The following is a 23303-nucleotide window of genomic DNA, read 5'->3' on the forward strand; positions in this document are numbered from 1 at the left end:
AATTAGCAATTAAACAGCACAGCGTTCTACATGTTCTACCACCAGTTGGTTGTGTATTTCTGGGATAAGCAGCATAAAATGTATTGAACTTTTTTGGGATCTTGCCAGGTATTTGTGACCTGGATTGGCCACAGTTGGAAACAAGATGCTGGGCTTGATAGACCTTTAGTCTGTCCCAACGTCTCAATTCTTATGTTGGTTGCCACCAAAGGTCACCCATCATAGAAAGGATCTGCAAGGCTGTGATCTGAATATTGTCTACACATTCACAGCATCCCAACACAACAGCAGGTTTGGTCAGTCTGTCCTAAGGAAACTCTGAGGTTTGGAATCCAACTTCTTTCTGCCTAGTACCCATTTTTATTATTTCCAGATTGCTTTTCAAAAAAAAAAAAAAAAAAAGACAAGTAACTTGTTGCCACCAAAATTATATTTTTACCCATTGGCATTCTGTTTTTCCATTTTGCTTCCCACTTTTGAGGACTGTATATCCTGCTTTTTTGGAAAGAACGTTGCTTGTTCTTAAAGGACAGCAGGATACTGGTTTATTTATTTATTTATTTATTTATTTGTATCCCACATTTTGCCACCTATTTGCAGGCTGGCTTACATAGTACTGTAAAGGCGTTTGCCAATTCCGGTATGAACAAATACAGTAATGTGGTAGAATAAGGTTCGTGTGTACAGATACATTAGGGAATCGTAGAGAGGAAGAGTTATTATATGTGCATTACAAGCTTTGGTTTCGTTGTGTTGCAGGGTACATAAAAAAAAAAAAAAAATCTACTCACCTCCCCTGTGTTAGCTTCATCCAGTAGGTTCTCAGTCTCAACAATTGCAAAGAAGCATACAGCTGAGACCTTGTGCTTGAACCTTGTCCAAAACAGAGGCCAATACAATTTTGTCTTCCTTGCCTACCTGAGAATATTAACAAGTGAGGAAAGCGCGCACAGCATGGCTCATTGGAATTTTCCACCCCCTTTGCATTTGTGTGTATTGAAGTGGTCTCTCAAGGACGTCACGAGTGCAGGACTTGCAGAGGAGCATATCTTTTATCTTTTCTTGCCGAACATCATAACATAGAACTAGAAGACTTGAGTTTGCCCAGAAATTTAATTTTCCACAAGGTCTTTTTTTTTAATGAATTTGTGTTGGGCTCAGCTTCTGATGCAGACAGCCGACGTGAAAACAAACACATTTCTCTCTCCCCCCCCCCCCCCCTTACTTAGCTGAAAGCGAATTTCAAGTTACTTCCTTCTAGGTACTCCATCTCCTCCATCTGGTATGCAGGATCCACAGTTTCTTATTTAATCTCCATGTTTTCCTCAGTCTGTGTTTTCCTGTGTTTGGCTGGTTCTAATGCTGAGGCTACAATGAATACACTAGGTGAGCACTTTTGTAATTGGTGCCTGGAGAGCATGTGATAGCATGTGTTATATAAAAGAATGTAGGTGCCTAGTTTCTGTTATAGAATGCCATTGTAGCCAGCTATCAATGCACTTGAATGTCAGTGCTTGCATTTCATGCCAGCCATAGAGCTGGTGTAACTGCAATCACTGAAGTGTGGTGGGGACATGTATAACAGTATTCTTAGCCAGTCAAGTTTCAGGATTGTCACAATGATTATGCATACGAGAGATTTATTAGTATATGGAAATATCTCATGCATATTGTTTGTGGTAATCCTGCCAACCTGAAAGGTTAGGTGTGCTTCCAGAATAGAATTGGGAAACATTGCTCCAAGGTAATAGTGACACTAATGTAATCTATCTTGATATAATGCAGGCTGGGACAGTGATTTGGATTGGAATCCTTGTTTACACGGATCCAACTGGCCTTAGGACTTACCTGACTGCACAAGTCACAGAGCAGAGCCACTTGGTGGATGCAGAAATGCCACCTTTGTCCTTGCCGGGCATCCATCCTGCAGGAGACGCTCAGAGTGCCCTTTCAGTTTTCCCATCTGGTACTGCCCAATCCCTGGAAAATCAGTCGCAGCAGAGAAACCAGAAGGAAGTGATGGATTCTCTAAGAGAGAGGCTGGAGGTCCAACCTGGGTCCTGGAGCGAGAGAACAGGAATTCACAACACTGATCAAATTGAGGCAAGCCTGTTGGAGCACAGCACCGGGGCAGAGGTGACATGGGGAACAGAGGATGAAGAGATCTGGAGGAAGCTCTCCTTCCGACACTGGCCTTCTCTCTTTAGTTACTACAATATCACTTTGGCTAAAAAGTATGTTGACATGAAAATATTTCATACTCTGCTAGAATTGAGAATTTAGGAAAGCTGATACTTAAATTGTTCCCATTTGCAGTTTGGTAAGTGTTTGCCATTGTTTCCTTAGGTACATTAGTATCCTTCCAGTGATCCCAGTCACATTGTACTTGAATCCACAAGAGGTCCTAGAAGCCCGGCACCCTCAGGAATCTGAGCGTTACCATCCTTTCTTTCCTGCCCATGATGAGTTGTCAGAGGATGGTGGGGAGAAACCTTCAGAGCCTCTCTCCAAACCTGAGGGGCACGTGGATGTGACCCTATACAAGTAACACTCTCCTTTTGTAAAATTCAACATAGCACAAATGTTAACTTCACTCCTTCTTGCACGATCTCACTTTCACCTTGCATGTGCTACTATTGTCTTTTGGAATAAGATTAGAACAAGATCAGCCATAGAAGAGGAAGGAAGTGTCTTAACCTTAGGTCAGTTGTAGAAATAGGGAAGGGAGGGGGTAAGAATCTCTAGCTTTGCCGCAGTCATGAGGGTAGGGAGACGTATCATCATTTTCCATAATTTGGAGAATAACAAGTGGCTGTATGCTGTCTAATTATTCTGTTATTTCTTGAATTTTTCTGCATTGTGTTTTGAAGGCATGTCTTGCTTTCACTCTAGTAGCTCAGGTCCAGAGGTATACTGGTCTGTAGATGAACTGTAACATGATATGCTTCTTAAGTGGAGCGCCCATGTGAGTGTGTTTCAGATGAGCCAGAAGACTGGCACAGTAGTGGAAGCAAAGACACAAGCTCCTGCCCCTGTAAAGGGTGAGCCATTGAGGAAGACGTTTGGTACACTTATGTTCTGACATTCTAAGCTAGTGCCTTACTTGCTTGCCTCTTAAGCTACACGCTTTGCAGCATGAATCACCTTAACCACCACCTCCCTCTCCCCAGGCACACCAACCTTTACCCATTTCAGACAACTTATGCATTTGCATAAATAGCTCTTGGAAATCACTGTGTGACTGCAGCTACTGTGATCTCTGTCTTTCTGCATTTCAGAAAGAAAATCAAGTCACTGGAGTTTAAAATAAAAATATTAGATCTTCATAGCAATATTTTTGCAGATGTCATTTAAAAAAATAAGTATGCATGATAGAGAAATTTATTTGACTTTGTTACAAATGTTTTTCTTTGCTCTTCTTACAGAGTGGGTGCTCTGGGACTGGCCTCAGGGATCCTGCTGGTCCTTCTGCTCTTCTGTCTGTACCGAGTATTGTGCCCCAGGAACTATGGCCAGAATGGGCTCTCCCACAGTCGGAGGAAGAGGGGGGATCTGCCCTGTGATGACTATGGCTACTCACCCCCTGTTACTGAAATTGTGCCGCTGGTGCTCAGAGGTCACCTCATGGTAGATTTTTGTGAATAATTTTTATTTGGTTTTTAGACTACATAATGTGGCAATCCTGGCACATATTCTGATATTTTTAGATGTATAACCAAACTGCCATCTTGCTGCCTTGTAGCAATACTAGTGCATCTTGCATGTTTCATGATTGTACTCATTTTCCGCATTCTTGAGAGATCTAGTGATGGGATAATAATGGTTAAGCAGGCTACCTTTTATGTAAGAAGCATTTTCCTTTTTGAAAGTTTTATTTTTTTAATGCTGCTTCCATAGCACTGTTATTGTATATGCGACTAAAGTCTACTTCGGATAAGAAATAACGTCAAATCAAAAAGTAGTAGACCGATCTCACTCAGATAAACAACTAATGTGCTAAGGGGAAAGTCTCATACTGTCACAGGGATATAATGCAATTTGCACCCACGATGTGGGTGAAACCCTTTTCTTGACTGTTATAATCACAGACAAAACCCCCTTCCTTCCAAATGTGTTGCTTCTATAAGCGTGTGCTCATATAGTTTCAGTGTTGAAATATTTTTTACTATTTTTTATATTTTTTTTACAATTTTTCACTTTTTTTTTTATACATAATTGTGCTGAAAATGGCAGGCATGACGCAGTCACTTATCTTATTGATCCGTCTTCTCACTGGACCCCGACAGGTGCCTGTTCGCGAAAGGTTTGTCAAGGGATCTTGGTTAGTTGCAGACCTACTGAGGAAAAAAAACGCCTGTCAGCTATCACATAAGTTGTATCAGTAACCAAATCAAAGAGTCTTGGCGGTTTCTCACATTTACTGGACCTTTTCCTAATTACTGCCGCCACCCGAAACAAATGGCAGCGTCGTTGTCTTATAACAGTTTGTAAACTGGAAATGGCAAAACGAATGGCTCACATATAACATCCCCAATGTAAATATGTTGTCCCCTGAGTTCCAAAGTATCGAGGGGGCAGATCCAAAATGTTTCCTGTATCAGCAATCTTTTGTCTCTGTCGCCACCTCTACGTGTATGATTGATGTGATCAATTACCATACATTTCAACTCATTTGCTACATACGCCGATTGTATACAATATTGCACCAAAGGGGCTCCGATGTTTTGGGCAGAGATGCGTGAGTGATGCTCGGTCATTCTGGCATGCAATGATCTACTGGATTTCCCAATGTAGATCTTTCAGGGACATTTAATCGAATACACTATGTAATTTGACAAGTTGTCCGATGTTTTAAGTGGTATATTCAACCATTGTGTACAAAGTTGGTAGATTGTATTGTCATCTCACACGTCTTGCAGTTTGGTTTATTGCATTTACTAGTAAAAAAAAAGGCCCGTTTCTGACACAAATGAAATGGGCGCTAACAAGGTTTACCTCGGAGTGTGTATGTTTGAGAGAGTGTGTGTGAGAGAGAGAGAGTGAATGTGCGAGTGTGTGTGTGAGACAGAGAGTGAGACTGGGTGCGAGTGTGTCTGTGAGAGAGTGTGTGTGATTCTCCTCTCTCTCCTGCCCCCCCTTCCAGCCACCCAGCGAGTCTCCTCACTCCCCTGATTACCTCTGTCATAGCGGCCGCTTTATTGAAAGCCCTGCCCGTCTCTAGCCTTCACTTTGAGTTCGTTTCCTCAGAGTCCCGCCCTCGCGGAAAGAGGAAATGATGTCAGAAGGCGGGACTCTGAGGGAATTTATTTATTTGTAGCATCTGTATCCCACATTTTCCCACCAATTTGCAGGCTCAATGTGGCTTACATTATGCCGTGATGGCGATCGCCATTTACGGGTATAGAATTACAAATGGTAATGCATTAAGATGCATACATATATGGTAAAGAAGAATACATTATAATATTGCATTGAGGTTTCTGAGTGACAAGTCAAGTGACAAGAGTTCGGGTTTTGTCTATATCATGTAAAGTCTAATGATTTTGTAAGTAAGATGGATCGTTATGGTAGGCCTTCTTGAACAGGTCAGTTTTCAGTAGTCTACGGAAGATTGTTAGGTCATGCATTGTTTTTATGGTCTTCGGTAATGGAATGAACTCGAAGGGAAGGCTGGAGACGGGCAGGGCTTTCAATGACGCGGCCGCTTTGACGGAGATAATCAGCGGAGCAAGGAGAATCGCTGGATGGGGGGCAGGGGAGAGAGGAGAATCGCTGGGTGGCTGGAGGGGGGCAGGGGAGAGAGGAGAATCGCTGGGTGGCTCGGGAGAGACCTGTGAAGTGATGCAGGCGCAGAACAGGTGCGCTGTTCTACGCATGCGCGGCATGTCGGTCACAGCTCATTTATATAGTAGGATAGTGTTCAGGTAGGTCTAGAGGTCTCATCTGCGGGTAGTTGTGCTGGACTTAAAAGCTCTTTTAAGTTCTTAGACGTGGAAAATGCCATCCTGAGCTGATAGTTGGCAAACATTGGGTGCGTTTTCATTACATCCCAGTGCTGTTTGATTCTGGCTGCTGCTTCGCCTCCTGGTACAAATCTCATCACAAAAGTCATGATGGATTCCATTTGCTCCGAATGTCGTTTGCCCTGTAATAGAAGGTCCCTGTTGTATTTGGCGCATGTAGCAAATGAGTTGAAATGTATGGTAGTTGATCACATCAATCCAACACTTAGAGGTGGAGATAGAGACAAAAGATTGCTGCAACAGGAAACATTTTGGATCTACTGCCGCGATACTTTGGAACCTAGGGGACTTAACACATATTTACATTGGGGATGTTATATGTGAGCCATTCTTTTTGCTGCGTGTATACCTTCCGTTCCTCCAGTGCACTGAAGTCATTTCCAGTGTACAAACTGTTATAAGACGACAACGCCATTTGTTTCGGGTGGCGGCACTAATGAGGAAGAGGTCCAGTAGATGTGAGAAACCTCCAAGACTGTTTGATTTGGTTACTGATACTTGTGATAGCTGACAGGCGTTCTTTTTCTCAGTAGGTCTGCAACTACCCAAGATCCCTTGACAAAGCTTCCACGAAACAGGCACCTGTTGGGGTCCAGTGAGTTGACGGATCATTAAGATAAGTGACCGCTTCATGCCTGCCATTTTCAGCACAATTATGTATAAAAAAACAGTAAAAATATTTCAGCACTGACACTATATGAGCACAAACTTATAGAAACAACACATTTGGAAGGAAGGGGGTTTTGTCTGTGATTATAACAGTCACGAAAAGGGTTTCACCCACATCGTGGGTGCAAATTGCATTATATCCCTGTGACAGTATGAGACTTTCCCCTTAACACACTAGTATATCTGAGTGAGATCAGTCTACTACTTTTTGTTTTGAAGTGCTTCCATAGCACTAGCAGGCTTTTTGCCTGCACTAACCCTGTCCCAAGCTCTGTTTCCTTAGCATCCATACCAGACCAGTCCAGACTACAGGGTTATGTCAGTCTACTAGCAGATGGAGACAGAGAAGATATTTGTTTAGAGACAGAAAGGTAGATGGAGTTCCTCTGCACAATAGTGCTAGCACAGAGAATACAGGAAACAGATTTGTTACTCTTACATCAATAGCAGTGAAAGTAACGGAGATGCTTTTGAAGGAGGGAAAAACGTAGTGCCTTTAAGCTAGTGGATATACTGAATTCTAGGCAGTATGGTTTCACCACAGGAAGATCTTGCCAAACTGACTTAATTTAATTTGTTCAGGTTACCCGATAGTAGATCTTGTCTGTCTAGATTTCACTAAGGCCTTTAATACTATTCCATATAGACCGATAAATAAACTTGCTGTAAGAGACCAGAAGTGGAAGCAAAGATAGTAAACTGGATTACAAGATGGTTAAGTGAAATGCGAGTGGTGGGAATGTATTCTGGTGAAGAGAATGTGATCATTGGGGTAGTACAAGGATCAGTACGAAGCCCAGTCTATTTTAATGCTTATAGTCAATATTATGAAAGAACTAACTTTGCCTGTTTGCAAATGATTTGAAAATGTAGACATAAGAGGGATAGAAAAAAACATGAAAATATTTAAAAATATTAGGGGAATGATTGAGTTTGTCATTTGTACTGATAGAACTGAAAAATGAATTTTCAGAGCTATTGTTAGTAATATGTAACTTATCTTTAAAATCAAGCATGGTACCAGAAGATTGGAGGATGGCCAATGTAACACCAATTTTTTAAAAAGGGTTACAGAGATGATCTAGGAAATTATAGACCAGTGAGCCTGACGTCGATGCTGGGCAAAATGGTAGAGGCTATTATAAAGAACAAAATTACAGAGCATATACATAAGCATGGATTAATGAAACAAAGCCAACATGGATTTAGTCAAGGGAAATCTTTCCTCACCAATCTACTACATTTCTTTGAAGGGGTGAACAAACATGTGGGTAAAGATGAGCCAGTCAGTATTGTATATCTGGATTTTCAAAAGGCAACTGACAAACTACCTCATGAACGACTCCTGAGGAAATGTAGAAAGTCATGGGATAGAAGGATAGCATCCTATTGTGGATTAAGGACTGGTTAAAAGAGAGAAAACAGAGTAGGGTTAAATGGTCAGTATTCTCAATAGAGAAGGGTAGATAGTGGGATTCCTCAGGGGTCTGTGAAGTAATTAAATTTGCCAATGACACTAAGTTAAATCACATGAGGATTGTGAAAAATTGCAAGAGGACCTTATGAGACTGGGCATCCAAATGGCAGATGACATTTAATGTGAGGAAGTGCAAAATGATACATGTAGGAAAGAGGAACCCAAACTATAGCTACACGATGCAAGGTTCCACACTAGGAGTCGCCGCCCGAGGAAAAAGATCTAGGTATCATAGTTGATGATACGTTAAAACCCTCTGCTTAGTGTGCAGCATCAGCTAAGAAAGCAAATAGAACAGAATATTATAATGCCTTTGCATCACTTCATAGCACTTCAGCACCTCGAATACTGTGTGCAGTTCTGGTCATTGCATCTCAAAAAAGATATAGCGAAATTAGAAAAGGTACAGAGAAGGGTGATGAAAATGATAAAGGGGATAAAAGAACTTCATTTTGAGGAAAGGCTAAAGGTGCTAAGGCTCTTCAGCTTGAAGAAGAGATAGTTGAGGGGAGGTATGATAGGAATCTATAAAATACTGAAACAGGTAGACGTGAATTGCTTGTTTACTCTTTCCAAAAATACAAGGACTAGGGGCCATGCAGTAAAGCGACTAAGTAGGAAATTTAAAACAAATAGAAGAAAATAGTAAACTCTGGAATTTTTTGCCACTGAAAGCAGTTAGCTTAGCAGGGTTTACAAAAGGTTTGGATAATTTCTAAAAAAAAAGTCCATAAGCCATTATTGCGATGGACTTGGGAAACCCAGACAGTGATACAGGGGTTGGAGGTCCAGTGGACCTCCAACCTCCCCCTCCTGACACAAGGGCCCAGGGAGAGGGGGCTGGAGATCCACCAGATCGCCAGCCCCCCTAACCCCCCCCCCCCCAAACACACACAACAAATCCCTGGTGGCCCAGTAGGCTACTAACCCCCCCCCCACCTGCCCTGGTGGTCTAGCAGCCAACCCCCTCCCAGTACCTCTGTAGCACACTTTCCTTTTCCAGCGCTGCCTTCAAAATGGCAGTGCCCTGTCCAGTGCACTCTGGGATGTGCTGGGCATGGCTTCCCTACCATATAAGGGAATTGTTTCATACTGGGCCACCAGAGATTTTTTGGGGGGGGGCTTGTTGAAGGGGGTTGGAGGGACTGTAAGTCCGCTGGACCTCCAGCCCCTGTCTTGCTGTCTGAGTGGGGGCTTGGGAGAGACACTAGGCCATCAGGGCTAAGCGATGGTGGGACCCGGGGGTCCAGTGGACCTCTGTCTCCTGCATTTGACAGGTCCGGGATTTTCCCTATGATCAGAGCTAAGCCGGTGCTTATTTCATCGGGGCATAAGTGCTTAACATGTTTAGTAAAAGGGCCCCAGAGTTTCATGTATACCATTCATAGCAGGCTTCCAGAGCAGTGTACACAAATGGTAAAATATAAAAATAGAATATAACATGAGTAAAATATGAACAAATAGAGGAGCACATCTGCACCAAGGAAAGGAACTCCATTAAATAAAAGAACAGCTAAGAAAATCATGTATCCTGCCATGTGCTCCAGACCCATGCCCCCTTGGACCACATGGCCATTCAGGTAAACTCAACAAGAATAACATTTAGGAAATAGGCAGGTCTCAAGATAGCAGCAAGAGTGGATCAGAGATAGTGTATAGTGATCCATAGCTGTCTGTGTTGTGTGTTTCTGTGATAAGGAAAACGGCATCATTCAGCATTTCCTCTGATTCACCAAAAATAAAAAATTGCAAGAATCCTCACATAAGATGTTTTCTCGTCTCTCTTTCTCTCTCTCTCCAGGATATTGAGTGTCTAGCCAATGATGGGATGCTGCTGGTGACCTGTTGCTTGGCAGGGCAGATCCGAGTGTGGGATGCCCAGACTGGAGATTGTCTCACCGTCATCCCAAAACAAGGGTATGAGATTGCTAGATGCCAGTTCATGCTCCCCAATATATAAACTACAAGGGAGCTGGAGCCTTTATACTGCCTTTGCACTGATATTAAAAAAAACAAACGTGTAATTAGCAGGCACGATAGTTGCACTTAGAATGCAGGTTGCTCCAAATGGAGCTTTCTTAAGGTACTTATCAAAGTATTTTTAAAATCCAATTTTTTAAAAAATTTTTCTGTGGTTCCTCTCCATCATGGCCATTACGTGAATCCATACCGTCTGATCACTAGCACTCGGTTGCCTGCCTATAATTTGTCCAAGGAGAGCCTCATGCAGGGGAGGCTAGGATTACTCTACTCCTCAATGGTACCACAGACAGGATACTATAATCCACATTTCACAAGTTAAAATCCCCAAAGAGCAGCACTTCCCCCCCCCCCCCCCCCCCTTCTTTACTACCTTTTGGATATCTTTAACCAGATCTCTGTCCAGTTCTTCCCCCAGTGTTGGAGGTCTATAGACCATACCAATATCGATAGAAGAGCTGTTTCCCCTCTCCATGATACCCCCACATCACTGCTTCCTATTCTATTTTCATACTCCTCTCCATTTCAGCTGCGTTGATTTTTTTTTTTCCGACATAAAGATCTTTCTCTTCTGCCCACCCCTTTCCTGAATGAATGAGTTAGTCTGGTATGTCTGTCCTAGTCATGGAACTCATTGAACCATATCTAATGATAACAGCAGTATCAAGCTCGCATTCATCATTGATGGACTGTAAACATTTGTGCTTATAGTCTTCCAGCTATTTTTCCTCTTTGCATTGTATATAGCCTCATATCTGCTCCTTTTGTACTCCATTAGTTAAAGAGAGTTTGGGAGATGTTTCATCATTCCATTTCATTTGTTTGAAAGTGCTGGCCCAAAACGCTCAACTTCCATTTCCAAGCCCCTTTAGTTTTTAGCATCCTTCAGTATCTGAAGTGAATGTCTCATCTAAGACCTATTTTCTTCAACATGGTCTTCTATTGTTTTGTTTGTGGCCCCAGCCTGCAATATATGTATATACTAGTAAAAAAGGCCCGTTTCTGTCACAAATGAAACGGACGCTAGCAAGGTTTTCCTCGGAGTGTTTATGTTTGAGACAGTGTATGTGAGAGTGAATGTGCGAGTGTGTGAGAGAGAGAGTGAGTCTGGGTGTGAGTGTGTCTGTGAGAGAGAGAGAGTGTGTGAGAATGAGAGTGTGTGCAAGTGCATATGTGAGACAGTGTGAGAGAGAGTGTGTTTCACACAGATAGTGTGTGCGAGAGAGTGTGTGAGACACAGACTCTCTGTGAGACTGAGTGGATGAGACCAAGAGAGTGTGTGAGTGACTGTGTGACACATAGAGAGTGAATGTGATACAGTGTGAGACATAGAGTGTGTGAGAGAGAGAGACATTGACTGTGTGAGAGAGAGAGAGAGTGTGTGTGTGACAGAGATACCCCCCCCCTCTCTGATGTCAGGCCCCCCCTCCCTTCCTCTCTCTGATGTCAGCCCCCCCCCCTCTCTCTGGTGTCTGAGCGTTACTGTGCAGAACACTGAGCTCTGGCTGTGCTTCAAGGAACTGACCAATCCTATTTAATAGAATGCACCTTCAACATTCTGAAGCCGAGAAACCTCGTGTGGTTGGTCACTTCTGCTTGTGACGAACCCGGAATTCAGGAGATGGATACAGAGATCAGGAATGCCTCAGCCATGCAGTCAGCTTCAGAATGTTGGAGGTGCGTTTGATTATATAGGATGGTGGTGGTGGAAATAGCTTTAATATGTAAGGTTCCTTAAACATTTTTGTATATGTATGGGTTTTTTCCCCACTAATTAGAGCAATATTTTTGGATAATTTGGGTCTGGTTTGGTTTTGGTTTCTAAAGCTCCTGATCCAAGCTTTAAAAAAAAAAAAAAATTCATACAGAGTTTAAACATAACATCTTTCTACAGTTTTCAAAGCAAAAGTGCCATTTTCTGGTTTTAACAGCTTGAAATAATTAAAAACAATTAATATGACATGGGCAAAAGTATGGACACTTAGTTGATTGATACCTTTTTTTTAAAGTTGTTAATTAGGCCCAGGAAGTTGATTAAATCTAAGGTCTAATGGTGAGTTAGCTGAAGACAATTCTAGGGTAGAACAAATATTTGTCATAATTCTCATGTTTAATTATTTCCAACTTCCATTGGGTAGGGAAAAATAAAAAGCCCAATAGAAGTTATAGTAGACAGGCCAGACATTGTTTACTTTGAAAAGACACTTCAAGTGGGTTTGCTGAGTTTTGTAGTAAATGGCACAAAGATGTTTGTTAGAAGATAGTGCTATCTGAAAAGCTGTATCGACTCATAGCAGTACAGTTGTAAACTATTAGGCTGTATCTGTAATTCTCCAAGGACAAGCAGGATGTAATAGTCACATTGATAGATGACCTCATCTGATAGAGCCTGGAGTGGCAAGCGCTCCTCAGCGTTTTTCCAGAAGGTTTGGGAGTGGCTTACCACTCATCTTCTTGCTTGCATCATTGCGGCGGACCAGCTCAGTCCGTTTTTTTCATGGAACAGTATGGATGCATTTTTTTTCTCATAACCCCCACAGCTCGCATCTTGCTAGATTTCTTTCATTGTTTTGTGTTTGTGAGTGTGCTCATAGTGTTTAAGTTCCTTTCACAGGGCCAGTGTTTCTCCTCTACCCTGTATTTTCCATAGCCAGATTTTTCAGCACTTGTAAGTTTTCTTGGTTTTCTGCAGCCCATTAGGTCGCTGTTGGCCTCAGGCACCCAAAAGGGGACTTTTCCACCATCGAGCTGTTTGATTTTGCCTTAGCTGTTTTTCCTACTATGTCCCAAAAAACTCCTAGTGGTTTTAAGATGTGCTGCAGGTGCAACAGGATCATGTCCCTTATAGACACCCATAATTGGTGCTTGCAGGGTCTGGGACCCAATCATAATCCCTTCACAGATGTGTGGGTGCAATACAGATAGCACTCTTTTTGGGATGTTATTGGGTACCTGACGCTTAGTATAAATTCTGAAAGAAATGGGTTCCAGATAAGACTAAAATTAGTAAGTCTGGTGTTAGGTGCAAATGTATTCTTATCCTTAGATCCAAAATAATAGAAGGGACTAACTCCACACTCAAGTGTTATAAAAATAGGGTATTATTTTATTTACAATAACAGCAAATAGTATAAGGAAGACAGGAATAAAGATATACAATCACATTACAGAAATAATTTAGAGTAAACAAACCTAAATTCCAAGCTAGACTCTGACATATAAAGTCACTCTAACCCACAGAGCACATAACAACCTGATGCAGTCCTGGAGATATCAGCATGTCCCTCAGTGGTCATCTGGTCCAATGCAGGGCTGCTCCTCAAGGAAGATGGTTGCACAGTAGCAGCTATCTCTGATAATAGCTAGGAAAGCGAATAGAATGTTGGGTGTTATTAGGAAGGGTATGGAGTCCAGGTGTGCGGATGTTATAATGCCGTTGTATCGCTCCATGGTGCGACCGCACCTGGAGTATTGTGTTCAGTACTGGTCTCCGTATCTCAAAAAAGATATAGTAGAATTGGAAAAGGTACAGCGAAGGGCGACGAAAATGATAGTGGGGATGGGACGACTTTCCTATGAAGAGAGGCTGAGAAGGCTAGGGCTTTTTAGCTTGGAGAAGAGACGGCTGAGGGGAGATATGATAGAAGTGTATAAAATAATGAGTGGAATGGATCGGGTGGATGTGAAGCGACTGTTCACGCTATCCAAAAATACTAGGACTAGAGGGCATGAGTTGAAGCTACAGTGTGGTAAATTTAAAACGAATCGGAGAAAATTTTTCTTCACCCAACGTGTAATTAGACTCTGGAATTCGTTGCCGGAGAACGTGGTACGGGCGGTTAGCTTGACGGAGTTTAAAAAGGGGTTAGATAGATTCCTAAAGGACAAGTCCATAGACCGCTATTAAATGGACTTGGAAAAATTCCGCATTTTTAGGTATAACTTGTCTGGAATGTTTTTACGTTTGGGGAGCGTGCCAGGTGCCCTTGACCTGGATTGGCCACTGTCGGTGACAGGATGCTGGGCTAGATGGACCTTTGGTCTTTCCCAGTATGGCACTACTTATGTACTTATGTACTTATGTACTTTTTATAGAGAAATCAGAAGCTGTATCTGTACTGCTGACATACTTTCTGTCCTTGGAGTAACATAGACAAGTACATGCTGACCAGCCACAGTACCTCAGTTGTGATAACAGCCTGCTAGCATTGATTTCAATTCTGATAACAGCCTGATTGTCCTGGAACATTGAGTTGTACTTCTGTTGGATTTGATGTCTCCACATTGTTCTATAGATGAAATGTCTGAGTTTGCATATTGTAATCAGGTTGTTAATCCTGGATTAGGCCATGTATGTATGAGACATATATGTTTCCATATAGGTACATGGATGGCTGATCATAATGCTCATAGTCATAATGCTCATAGTGCTTGCTTTGCTCCTATAAGATATTAAGAAGGGGCATTAGAGGTCAATAGAAGCAATGTGAATGATTTTTTTGGTGCCACTGACTTCGGCATCAGTCTCTATATATCTGGGAGATGCATCAGAGCTTAGGGTGACCTTGACATTTAGAGGACCTCCACTTTCTTCAATATTGAGTGTTGATAGCAGCCACCAAGATTGGGCATTCTCTGATCCCCTCGCAAGAACAAAAAAAGGATTCGACATTGACCTTGTCAACACTGAGGGACTCCACTGTCATGCATTGGACAGAGGCCAAGAAACATTGGCATCAGTCCCCTCAACACATGATGTTGAGAGCACTGAGGCATTGAGGTCTGTAATATCCTCAAAGTGTCCCCAACATAAGGGCTGCTTACCCTCCAGGGAACTGAACAGAGTGCTCCAGAACCCCCAGCCCATTACTCAGCCAAAAATGGATTTTGGATGAATCAGTTCTTATGCTGCTCAGCCCTTCAGCCTCGCACCAGCACCTATTTTACAAAAGGTCTGCTCTCCAAGATTATATTGATCAAACTGTTAGGATTAGGAAATACTATCAAGGAACTCAATGTGGTTGAACCCATTCCATCATGGAAAGAGAGCAACTATTTTACTCGGGGTATTTCCTGGTCACAAAGAAACTGGAGGATCTCATCTCATCCCAAATGCAAAGGCCTAGAACAAATATCTGATCTAAGAAAAGTCCAAGATAAGTTCTCTGGGTACCTTGTTTCCCTTTGTTCAAAAAGGGAGATTGGTTATGTTCTCTGGACCTAAATGAAGCATACTTCCCACCTAGAGAGAGATCCCAGATTTGTGACAGGGAATTGCCTTAACAGCATTGCATTCTTCCATTTGGTATAGCTTCTGCTGCAAATGTTCACAAAATGTCTAGCCATAGTAGTCACATACCTACATACTGGGAGTGCACATCTTTCTCTATCTGGTCCATTGATTGGTCAAGAGCCCATCTCACAAACGGACTCATAAATTAATGCATATGATTATGTAGGTGCTTGAGTCACTAGAATTCATTAAAAAATTACCTAATATCTTATTTGAGCCATTTCATACATTTAGAGCTCATAGGAGCTCTGCTAGACATTACCTAGGCAAAATTCTTTCTCATACTGGAAAGATTACCACCCCTGTGTCCATGGTTGAGAGATTATAGTAAGCCAGCAGAGATCAGCATGGTGCATGTTGAGCATGTAACTCCCCCAGCACATTTCAGAATGAGACAAATCCAGTGGACTTCATGCTTCCATTGGGTTCAGGCCACTCAGAGCCAATGAGGACATAGTCTTGATTACCAAACCTCTTAGTGATTCCCTGTCTTGGTGGCTGAACTAGTTAAATCTGGCAAAAGACATTTCCTTTCAGATTTCTACAGTCCAAAGTTTCTTCATCACAAAGAGCCCATGTAGGTCAGGGTTCTTTGATATGCTTAGAAAAAAACTTAAGATAAAACTTACTGGAGCTAGGGGCAGTAAGGGACACTCTGAAGACTTTCCGAGATCATTTAGCCAAAAATATTGTTCTAGCCTAGATGGACTATCATGCGGTTATGTATTGGATTAACAAACTGTAGACATGTAAGCGCCACAGGATAAGGACTCTTGAGCGATGAACCCCCAGATGCCTGACTCCTTGACTGGGGGGTGGCCTATGTATATATAATCTCTTAATTTTGTTGTAGCAAAGACTCCTAAAACTCAAGCAGGACCAAAGTTCTGTGATTTTAGTAGTACCGTTTTGGGCAAGGCAAGCTTTGATTCCTCACTTTCTAGAGTTTAACCATAAAGAGACCAATTAAACTGGAGATTTCTATGACACACATCACGCTGGCACAAGGGAACTCTGTTGCATCTTGACATCAGGTCCTCACAGTCTGGGTGTTGAGAGGTAACCATGACACTCTAAATCTGTCTGATTGCATATTGCAAATCCTTGTGGTCTATAGGAGAGATTTCTATAGACGGTCTTATGTGGATTAAGTTTTTAGGGTGGTGGCAACAGTAAAGCCTAGATCCATTTTCCAAGACTGCACACAAACTGCTTGAATATCTTCTATATCTCTCTATGTCAGGTTTAAAGACCAATTCTTGGTTCGTTTTAGAACAATTAGTGCATATCATCATGTAGAGAAACCCATTTTTGTGTAGCAGTTCAGTTTCTGTGAGGCTTGCTTCAGCTAAAATCTCCCATGAAGCCAGCTGCTCTATCTTAAGGTCTTAAATGTTCTAACCCAGCTAATGAAAGTTCTTTATCAGCCAGTCATTAGATTCTTATGAGTTAAAGTATCTCACCTGGAAGGTCTTATTTTTGGTAGTAGTCACTTAAGCATGCAGAGTTAGCTTTGGGCCTTATTTTCTGATCCACCCTATATGTTTGTAACAGAGTGATTCTGTGCACACAGCCAAAATTCATTCCCGAGATTTTCCCTCTTAATGATCCAAAAACTACATGCTCACAATGGTGAACTTGTCTTACACCTGTTGGATTGCGTAAGAGCTTTAGCTTTCTATCTGTAGTGGACTACAACCCTTAGAAATATTAACATAGCTTTTTATTTTTATCCCAGTAAGCCCAGTTGGCTAGAAGACTGTATCTCTTTCATTTACTCTCAGGCAGGTCTCAGCTTAGCGAGTCATGTAAAGTTTTATAATATTAGAGCCATGTCTGACTCTGTATAGAAAGTTTATAGGGCTGCGACATTGTCTTTGGTCTTCATTTCCATCTCATTATTGCTTGGAAAGAGTTTCCAGATGTGAGCGTAGGTTTGGTTAGTCTGTGCTGAGCAATCCCTCAGGAATTGGGTCCATTTTCTTTTGATTCTGTATTAACCTTCTAAAATGAAAAAAAACAAAAAAAACAGCCCTCTGCCACAAAAAAATTATTTTGGTGTCTGCCTATTTACAGTACCTGTGTGTTAATTTTTCTTAAAGGCAGCCTGTAGCTAGAGCATATCACTTGTGAGGAGTTGCAGTCTTGCTTGTCCTAGGGGAAAAAAAGCAGTTACATACCTGTAGTATGTGTTCTCCATGAACAATAGGCTTTAAATCTTCATATACTTCCCACCATGAGATTGCAACACAGGACATCATGTGTGGTGAGTAGCTAAAGCTTTTGGAAATGTTTTAAGCTACAAGAGTTTTTCCCAGGCTGCTTTCTGTTGGATAACATCACTCACTTTTGAAGATGTTTTTCCTTGAATCTATAGAGAACACCTGCTACTGATAAGTAACTTGGTTTTATAGCCTAAGGCAGAGGTTTTCAACCCAGTCCTTGGGGCACATCCAGTCAGTTGGGGTTTTCAGGGTATCCTGAAAACACCGACTGGTTGGGCGCACCGTGATCTAAGGATTCACAGACCCCAGTCATTGCTTCACAGCAAGGAATCTATGTCCTCCAGTCTGAGTATCTTTGGTTATATCTTTGTACAGTAACCAATGTATTTAATGGGATAAAACCTTCATTGCATCTAAAGTTAGCTGTTGTAATTTTCCTGATGAACACTTACTACATCCTGAATGAAAAGATGTTCAGTTTTAGGGACTAATTTTGACCTGTTTTATGATTGACTTGAAATCAGGATGCGACGGGAGAGCAGTGGTGTCTTTGAATATCAAGAGTGTTGGGACCAGTTGTCTGACTCAAGGAGTGGCACAGAAGATCCCTTTGAAAATGGTTACTCTCTGACCCGGAAGGCCACACCAACACAGCCCTTGCTGTTTTATGAGCAACCAGATCTCACCAGTCTCATTGACACCAACTTCTCAGACCAGGTGAAATGTGAGGAACCGAAAACACGGCAAAGAACATGCGCCCAGGACAGAGACACTGGCTATGACTTCAGCAGCCTCATACAAAGGGTCTATGAGGAACATAACTCTTCCAACTCTGTTAGCTTCCCTGGTTTCTCCTCTCAACCTCGTGGACAATCCTCTCTACCCGCCATGGCCAATGGTACTTGGTCACCAGGGTGCTGCTTGGAGGGGGGTTGCAGTAGTGCCAGGAGAAGGAGTTTTGGAGACAACCCCTCTCCTGTTTTAGAAAAGACTTCCCCAGTACCCACATGGGCAGGAGATTTTGAGAGCTCCGTCTGGAGCCTGGGTCTACAGGGGAATCTCATTGTTGCTGGAAGGAGTAATGGAACGCTTGAGGTAAGCAAAAGCTCTTCTATAAATCCGGAGATATAGCAGATTCCATTTATAGTAAGTTTGGAATGTAAGTAACATCAGAAAACACACAGTTTTATTGGAAATGTTTATTGAGCAAATGAAAGTATGTAAAGTACAAAGTGAGTCTGATACGTATTTTAGAACATAAGAACATAAGTATTGCCATCCTGGGACAGACCGAAGGACCATCAAGCCCAGCATTCTGCTTCCAACAGTGGCCTATCCATGTTACAAGTACTTGGCAAGATCCTAAAACAATACATTTTATGCTGCTTATCCTAGAAATAAGCAGTGGATTTTCCCCAAGTAAATTTTGACAAAATTAACCCCCCAACCTCTCTCCCCCTTTCCCCCCCAAACTTCATAACAGACAATAGTAATAGGTAACATGTTAATGAATCTCCCAATCATGGAGAGCCTGTGTTCTGATAGCTCTCCACCAGATAACCACAACATGGTAAGGAAAAATAAAAACAGTCTGAACAACCCCCTCCCTCCCCCCAAGCGGCCCACGTCCTGCTCCCTTCCCCCTGCTGTAATATTATAAAGGCAGCATCAGTATGGTAGTATGGTGTCACCCGTTATAAATCCAGCTCATTAAGTATTAAGTTACATGCTGGTGATGGTAAAGATCTCTCTATATAAAAGGCAACACCAAGGTTCTATGAAGCCTCCAGCCGGAAGTGTGAAGGGGGAGAGATATCCGGTTTCCCCATGAGTGTCTGCCCCGCCCTCTCTGTAACACAAACAGTCAGTGAAGGAAAACAGCAAAGCACGAAATCAAATTGCTCGCTCTGTAACAGTGAAGGACTCAGAGGGGGGAGGGGAGAGGCCAGAGGACAGGGACACACACACTCCCACATGCACACAGAAGAAAACCTTGCTAGCCCCCCCCCCCCCCCGTTTCATTTGCATCAGAAACAGGGCTTTTTTACTGAAGGACTCAGAGGGGGGAGGGGAGAGAGGGCAGAGGGCAGGGACACACACACTCCCACATGCACACAGAAGAAAGCCTTGCTAGCCCCCGTTTCATTTGCATCAGAAACGGGGCTTTTTTACTAGTTGTATATAAACTCCCCAAATTGCCCAAAATTTTCTTATGCTTAATAGTTAGGAAAGCATCCCAAGGTTCCATCACCATAAGGTTATGGAGCATATTCCTCCAGTGCCAAAAGTGAACATTTTTTTATCAAGTACACAAGATTTATAGAACAAAATACTTCAAATTGGGTAAATGGATCAAGAAGCTTATAAAGACCAGACACTCATGACATAGTGAGAGATTTGCAAATAAGTGAAAAAATTTGATCTCGGTGTGTCATAACTCTGCTGCAGAACAGCAAAAGGCCTCAACCCACCCTCCGGAGTCAGAAGATCAGACACAAATACTATTCACAAAGAAGCCCAGCTGTGAAATACTGCATTATGCAGCCCAGGTGTAAAATCTAAGTTTCCCAGAATAGGCAAGATATCAGAGAGTATAATCCTGATGAAGTGTTAAGAGGATATGCCAAACAGCAAACATTGGTTTCAGAAGTACATGATGTTAAGCTCCCGGGGCAATTTAGCTTGTGGAGCATGGAATAACGAGTAGGGGTGACAGGAAAGAAAGATCCTTTTCTGTGTGCCAAGGAGTAGAGTCCTCTTATCCCCACACCGAATCACCAAGATGCCTTAAGAGACATGCAAGGTTGTATCTCTGTATATTAGGAAGCCCTAACCCTCCCTCCGTCCAGCAGCCAAGTAAAAATTCCAGTTTAGTTTTGGATTTTTTTCCCTTTCCAACAAAACTTTGCAATTTGTTGATGCAATATCCATAGATCATGCTTTGTTGCCTTCAAGGGGAGATGCTGGAGGCCATAGAGCCGCCTGGGAAAGACAATCGTGCAGAAAAGACTAATGAGGCCATATATTGATAATGGCAAAGTATTCCATATAGTTGTTGTGTAGTGTGCTGTAAAAGGGCAGGGATATTAGTACTATAGAGGGTCCTAGGGTTCACAGGCAGAAAGATGCCTAGATATTTAAAGCCCTCCTCAGCCCACCTTAGTGGAAAGTCTCCTATCCAGCCCTCCTGGAGAGATCCAGAATAGAGAGTGGCACGGGGACAGAAATCTAACCCATCTCTGCCTGTCCCCTCTGGAGTCTTGCTCATCCCCATCCTTCCCTGCAAGAATTTAACCTGTCCCCACCCATTCCTGCAAGAATTTAATGGTACATTTTTAAAAAATTCTGGTCCGCGCTCTTTCTGTGTTCAAGCCGCAGCACTGCAGGCAAAGAAGGAATGGAAGTTGGACCTTGGAACATTCTGGTGCACACATGTAAGACATGTAAGTCTCTGATTCACTGGCACTGTGTGCTGAGAGGTCACCACATGCACACGCCAGGTGACCTCTGATACTCGTGCCCGTGTCAGAGCTGAGGTCTGTGCATCAGCTTGGGAGCAGAGAGGGTTAATAGTAACATAGTAAGTGACAGCAAATAAAGACCTGAACAGTCCATTCAGTCTGCCCAATAGTCACAGTCATTATCAATTTATAATTAAATCAACAATGAACATGATATACTTGATTATGGTCTTTCATTGGCATCTCTGGGACATAGACCATAGAGGTCTGCCCAGCCCTGTCCTTACGTTCCAACTGCTGGAATTGCTGTCAAAGCCCACTCCAGTTTATTCGTCTTGTCATTTGCGGGACACAGACCGTGAAAGTCTGTCTAGAACTGACCTCGTGTTCCAGCCACTAAAGTTGCTGTCCTTAGCCCTTTCCAGCCCATCCTAAACCAGATTGTCATATACGAGAGACAAATCATACAAGTCTGTCCAGTATCGGCTCTAATTCATCACAGCTTGAGTCGTCACCCCAGCGTCACTCAACACATTCACACACATGCAGTCATTTAAGTTCAGGGTTTTTTTTATAACTTCCATTTTATTCCACCCCTTTTTCATTTCCATCACCATTTGTGTCTCTATTACAACCTTAATGGAAGCCTTTCTGCATCTGCACTGTTAAAGCAAGGAGAAAGAGGAGGAGACACACTCAGAGAACTTGGTACTTGGTAGGTGAGAGGCTGACACCAGAGCCGTAGCGAGGGGAGCTGACACCCGGGGCAGGTCGCCGCTGCGCACCCCCCTCCCGCTGGAGCGCATACCTGCCGCGAGGGACGGGCGGGAGGGCCGATCCGCCCTGACTGCACGTTGCTGGGGTGTGTCGACTCCGCGCTGGTTCACTGCTCTCTCTGTCCCAGAACAGGAAGTAACCTGTTCCGGGGCAGAGAGAGCAGTGCACCCTGCGCGGAGCCGACACCCCCCAGCGGTGTGCACCCGGGGCGGACCTCCCCCCCGCCCCCCCCCCTTCCTACGCCACTGGCTGACACAGGTGCAACTTGTTTAGGTGCGCCCTCTTAACACCGTCTCCATGGCAGGTGTAAGTTGTACACCGAAGTATGCCAAGCGACATGCATAGACTTTATTCTTCTATAAAACTACGTGTACCTGGGAGGCAGGCCCATGGTCCGCCCACGCTTTAGGATTAGCGCCTAGTGCACACAGGTACCTAACTGTCAATTAACGGCTCCTGTCTCTGGGTGCTGCTTTACCAAATTGTCCCCTAATCCTTACACTAGTTTAGCCCTATTGTGTTATAAGTCTGGTCCTGATGAATGACTCAAACCTTCCATTTGGTCTCCATCGTTTCAGCTACTTTTGTTCCATACTCTGCCAGTACTCGGATGTCCTGTTGTTTTTCAACCTTTGGTGTCTTATGTTGCCTTTTTTTTTTCTCTTTAAGGTGTGGGATGCTATAGACGGTACCTTGCGCTGCAGTGAGGAAGGGCAGTGTGGAATTACTGCACTTGTATTCCTGAACCATAGGTAAGCAAATAAACAGAAGCTACTTCTATCTGATCCTCAGTGTGAGATTTTCTTGTTGTTAAGGTCGTCTTTAGGGCTGCTTTGAAAGATGGGAAGAGAGAGATTTGACTTAGTAGCTTTTGAAAGGAATATGCTGCATTAAATTCCACATGCGGCGGGGGGGGGGGGGGGGGGGAGGAGAGAATACAGTTAGACTTGTCGCATCTTAGGACACCTCCTCAATTCATCAAGGCATACTAGTTCGTCTTACTCCTCTCAGTGGAAGGTGAATAATTGTCATAATTTTCATAAAATATATAGAACTAGAATATTTTGCTCATAAAATCCTATCACATTTATTAACCGCCGGTCAAAGCTCCTTAACCTTCAGATAGTGGCCAGAGTTTAATTACACGTTGAGTGAAGAAAAAGTTTTCTCCGATTCGTTTTAAATTTACTACATTGTAGCTTCATCGCATGCCCCCTAGTCCTAGTATTTTTGGAAAGCGTAAACAGACGCTTCACATCTACCTGTTCAACTCCACTCATTATTTTATAGACCTCTATCATATCTCCCCTCAGCCGCCTTTTCTCCAAGCTGAAGAGCCGTAGCCGCTATTGTGAACTTGAAAGTACAAAAAGAAACTTTTATTGAGCCTGCTCAGTT

General features: G+C 42.9%; 1 protein-coding gene across 2 annotated transcripts in view; it reads left to right on the top strand.

The window, feature by feature from the left end:
- Positions 1 to 23303, top strand: part of SCAP (SREBF chaperone) — a 252892-nt gene that overhangs the window by 192213 nt on the left and 37376 nt on the right. For both annotated transcript variants that reach the window (XR_003941472.1, XM_030196685.1), the window contains exons 13-18: positions 1786 to 2234; positions 2347 to 2544; positions 3426 to 3627; positions 9971 to 10086; positions 18192 to 18762; positions 22575 to 22657. Coding sequence is in view for 1 of the 2 variants with exons in the window: in XM_030196685.1 (XP_030052545.1) it covers positions 1786 to 2234; positions 2347 to 2544; positions 3426 to 3627; positions 9971 to 10086; positions 18192 to 18762; positions 22575 to 22657 (1619 nt within the window). In the remaining variant the exon portion in view is untranslated. The remainder of the gene's footprint in view (positions 1 to 1785; positions 2235 to 2346; positions 2545 to 3425; positions 3628 to 9970; positions 10087 to 18191; positions 18763 to 22574; positions 22658 to 23303) is intronic.

This window comes from Microcaecilia unicolor, chromosome 1 (genome assembly GCF_901765095.1).
Source record: "Microcaecilia unicolor chromosome 1, aMicUni1.1, whole genome shotgun sequence".
NCBI classification, from domain to species: Eukaryota; Metazoa; Chordata; class Amphibia; order Gymnophiona; family Siphonopidae; genus Microcaecilia; species Microcaecilia unicolor.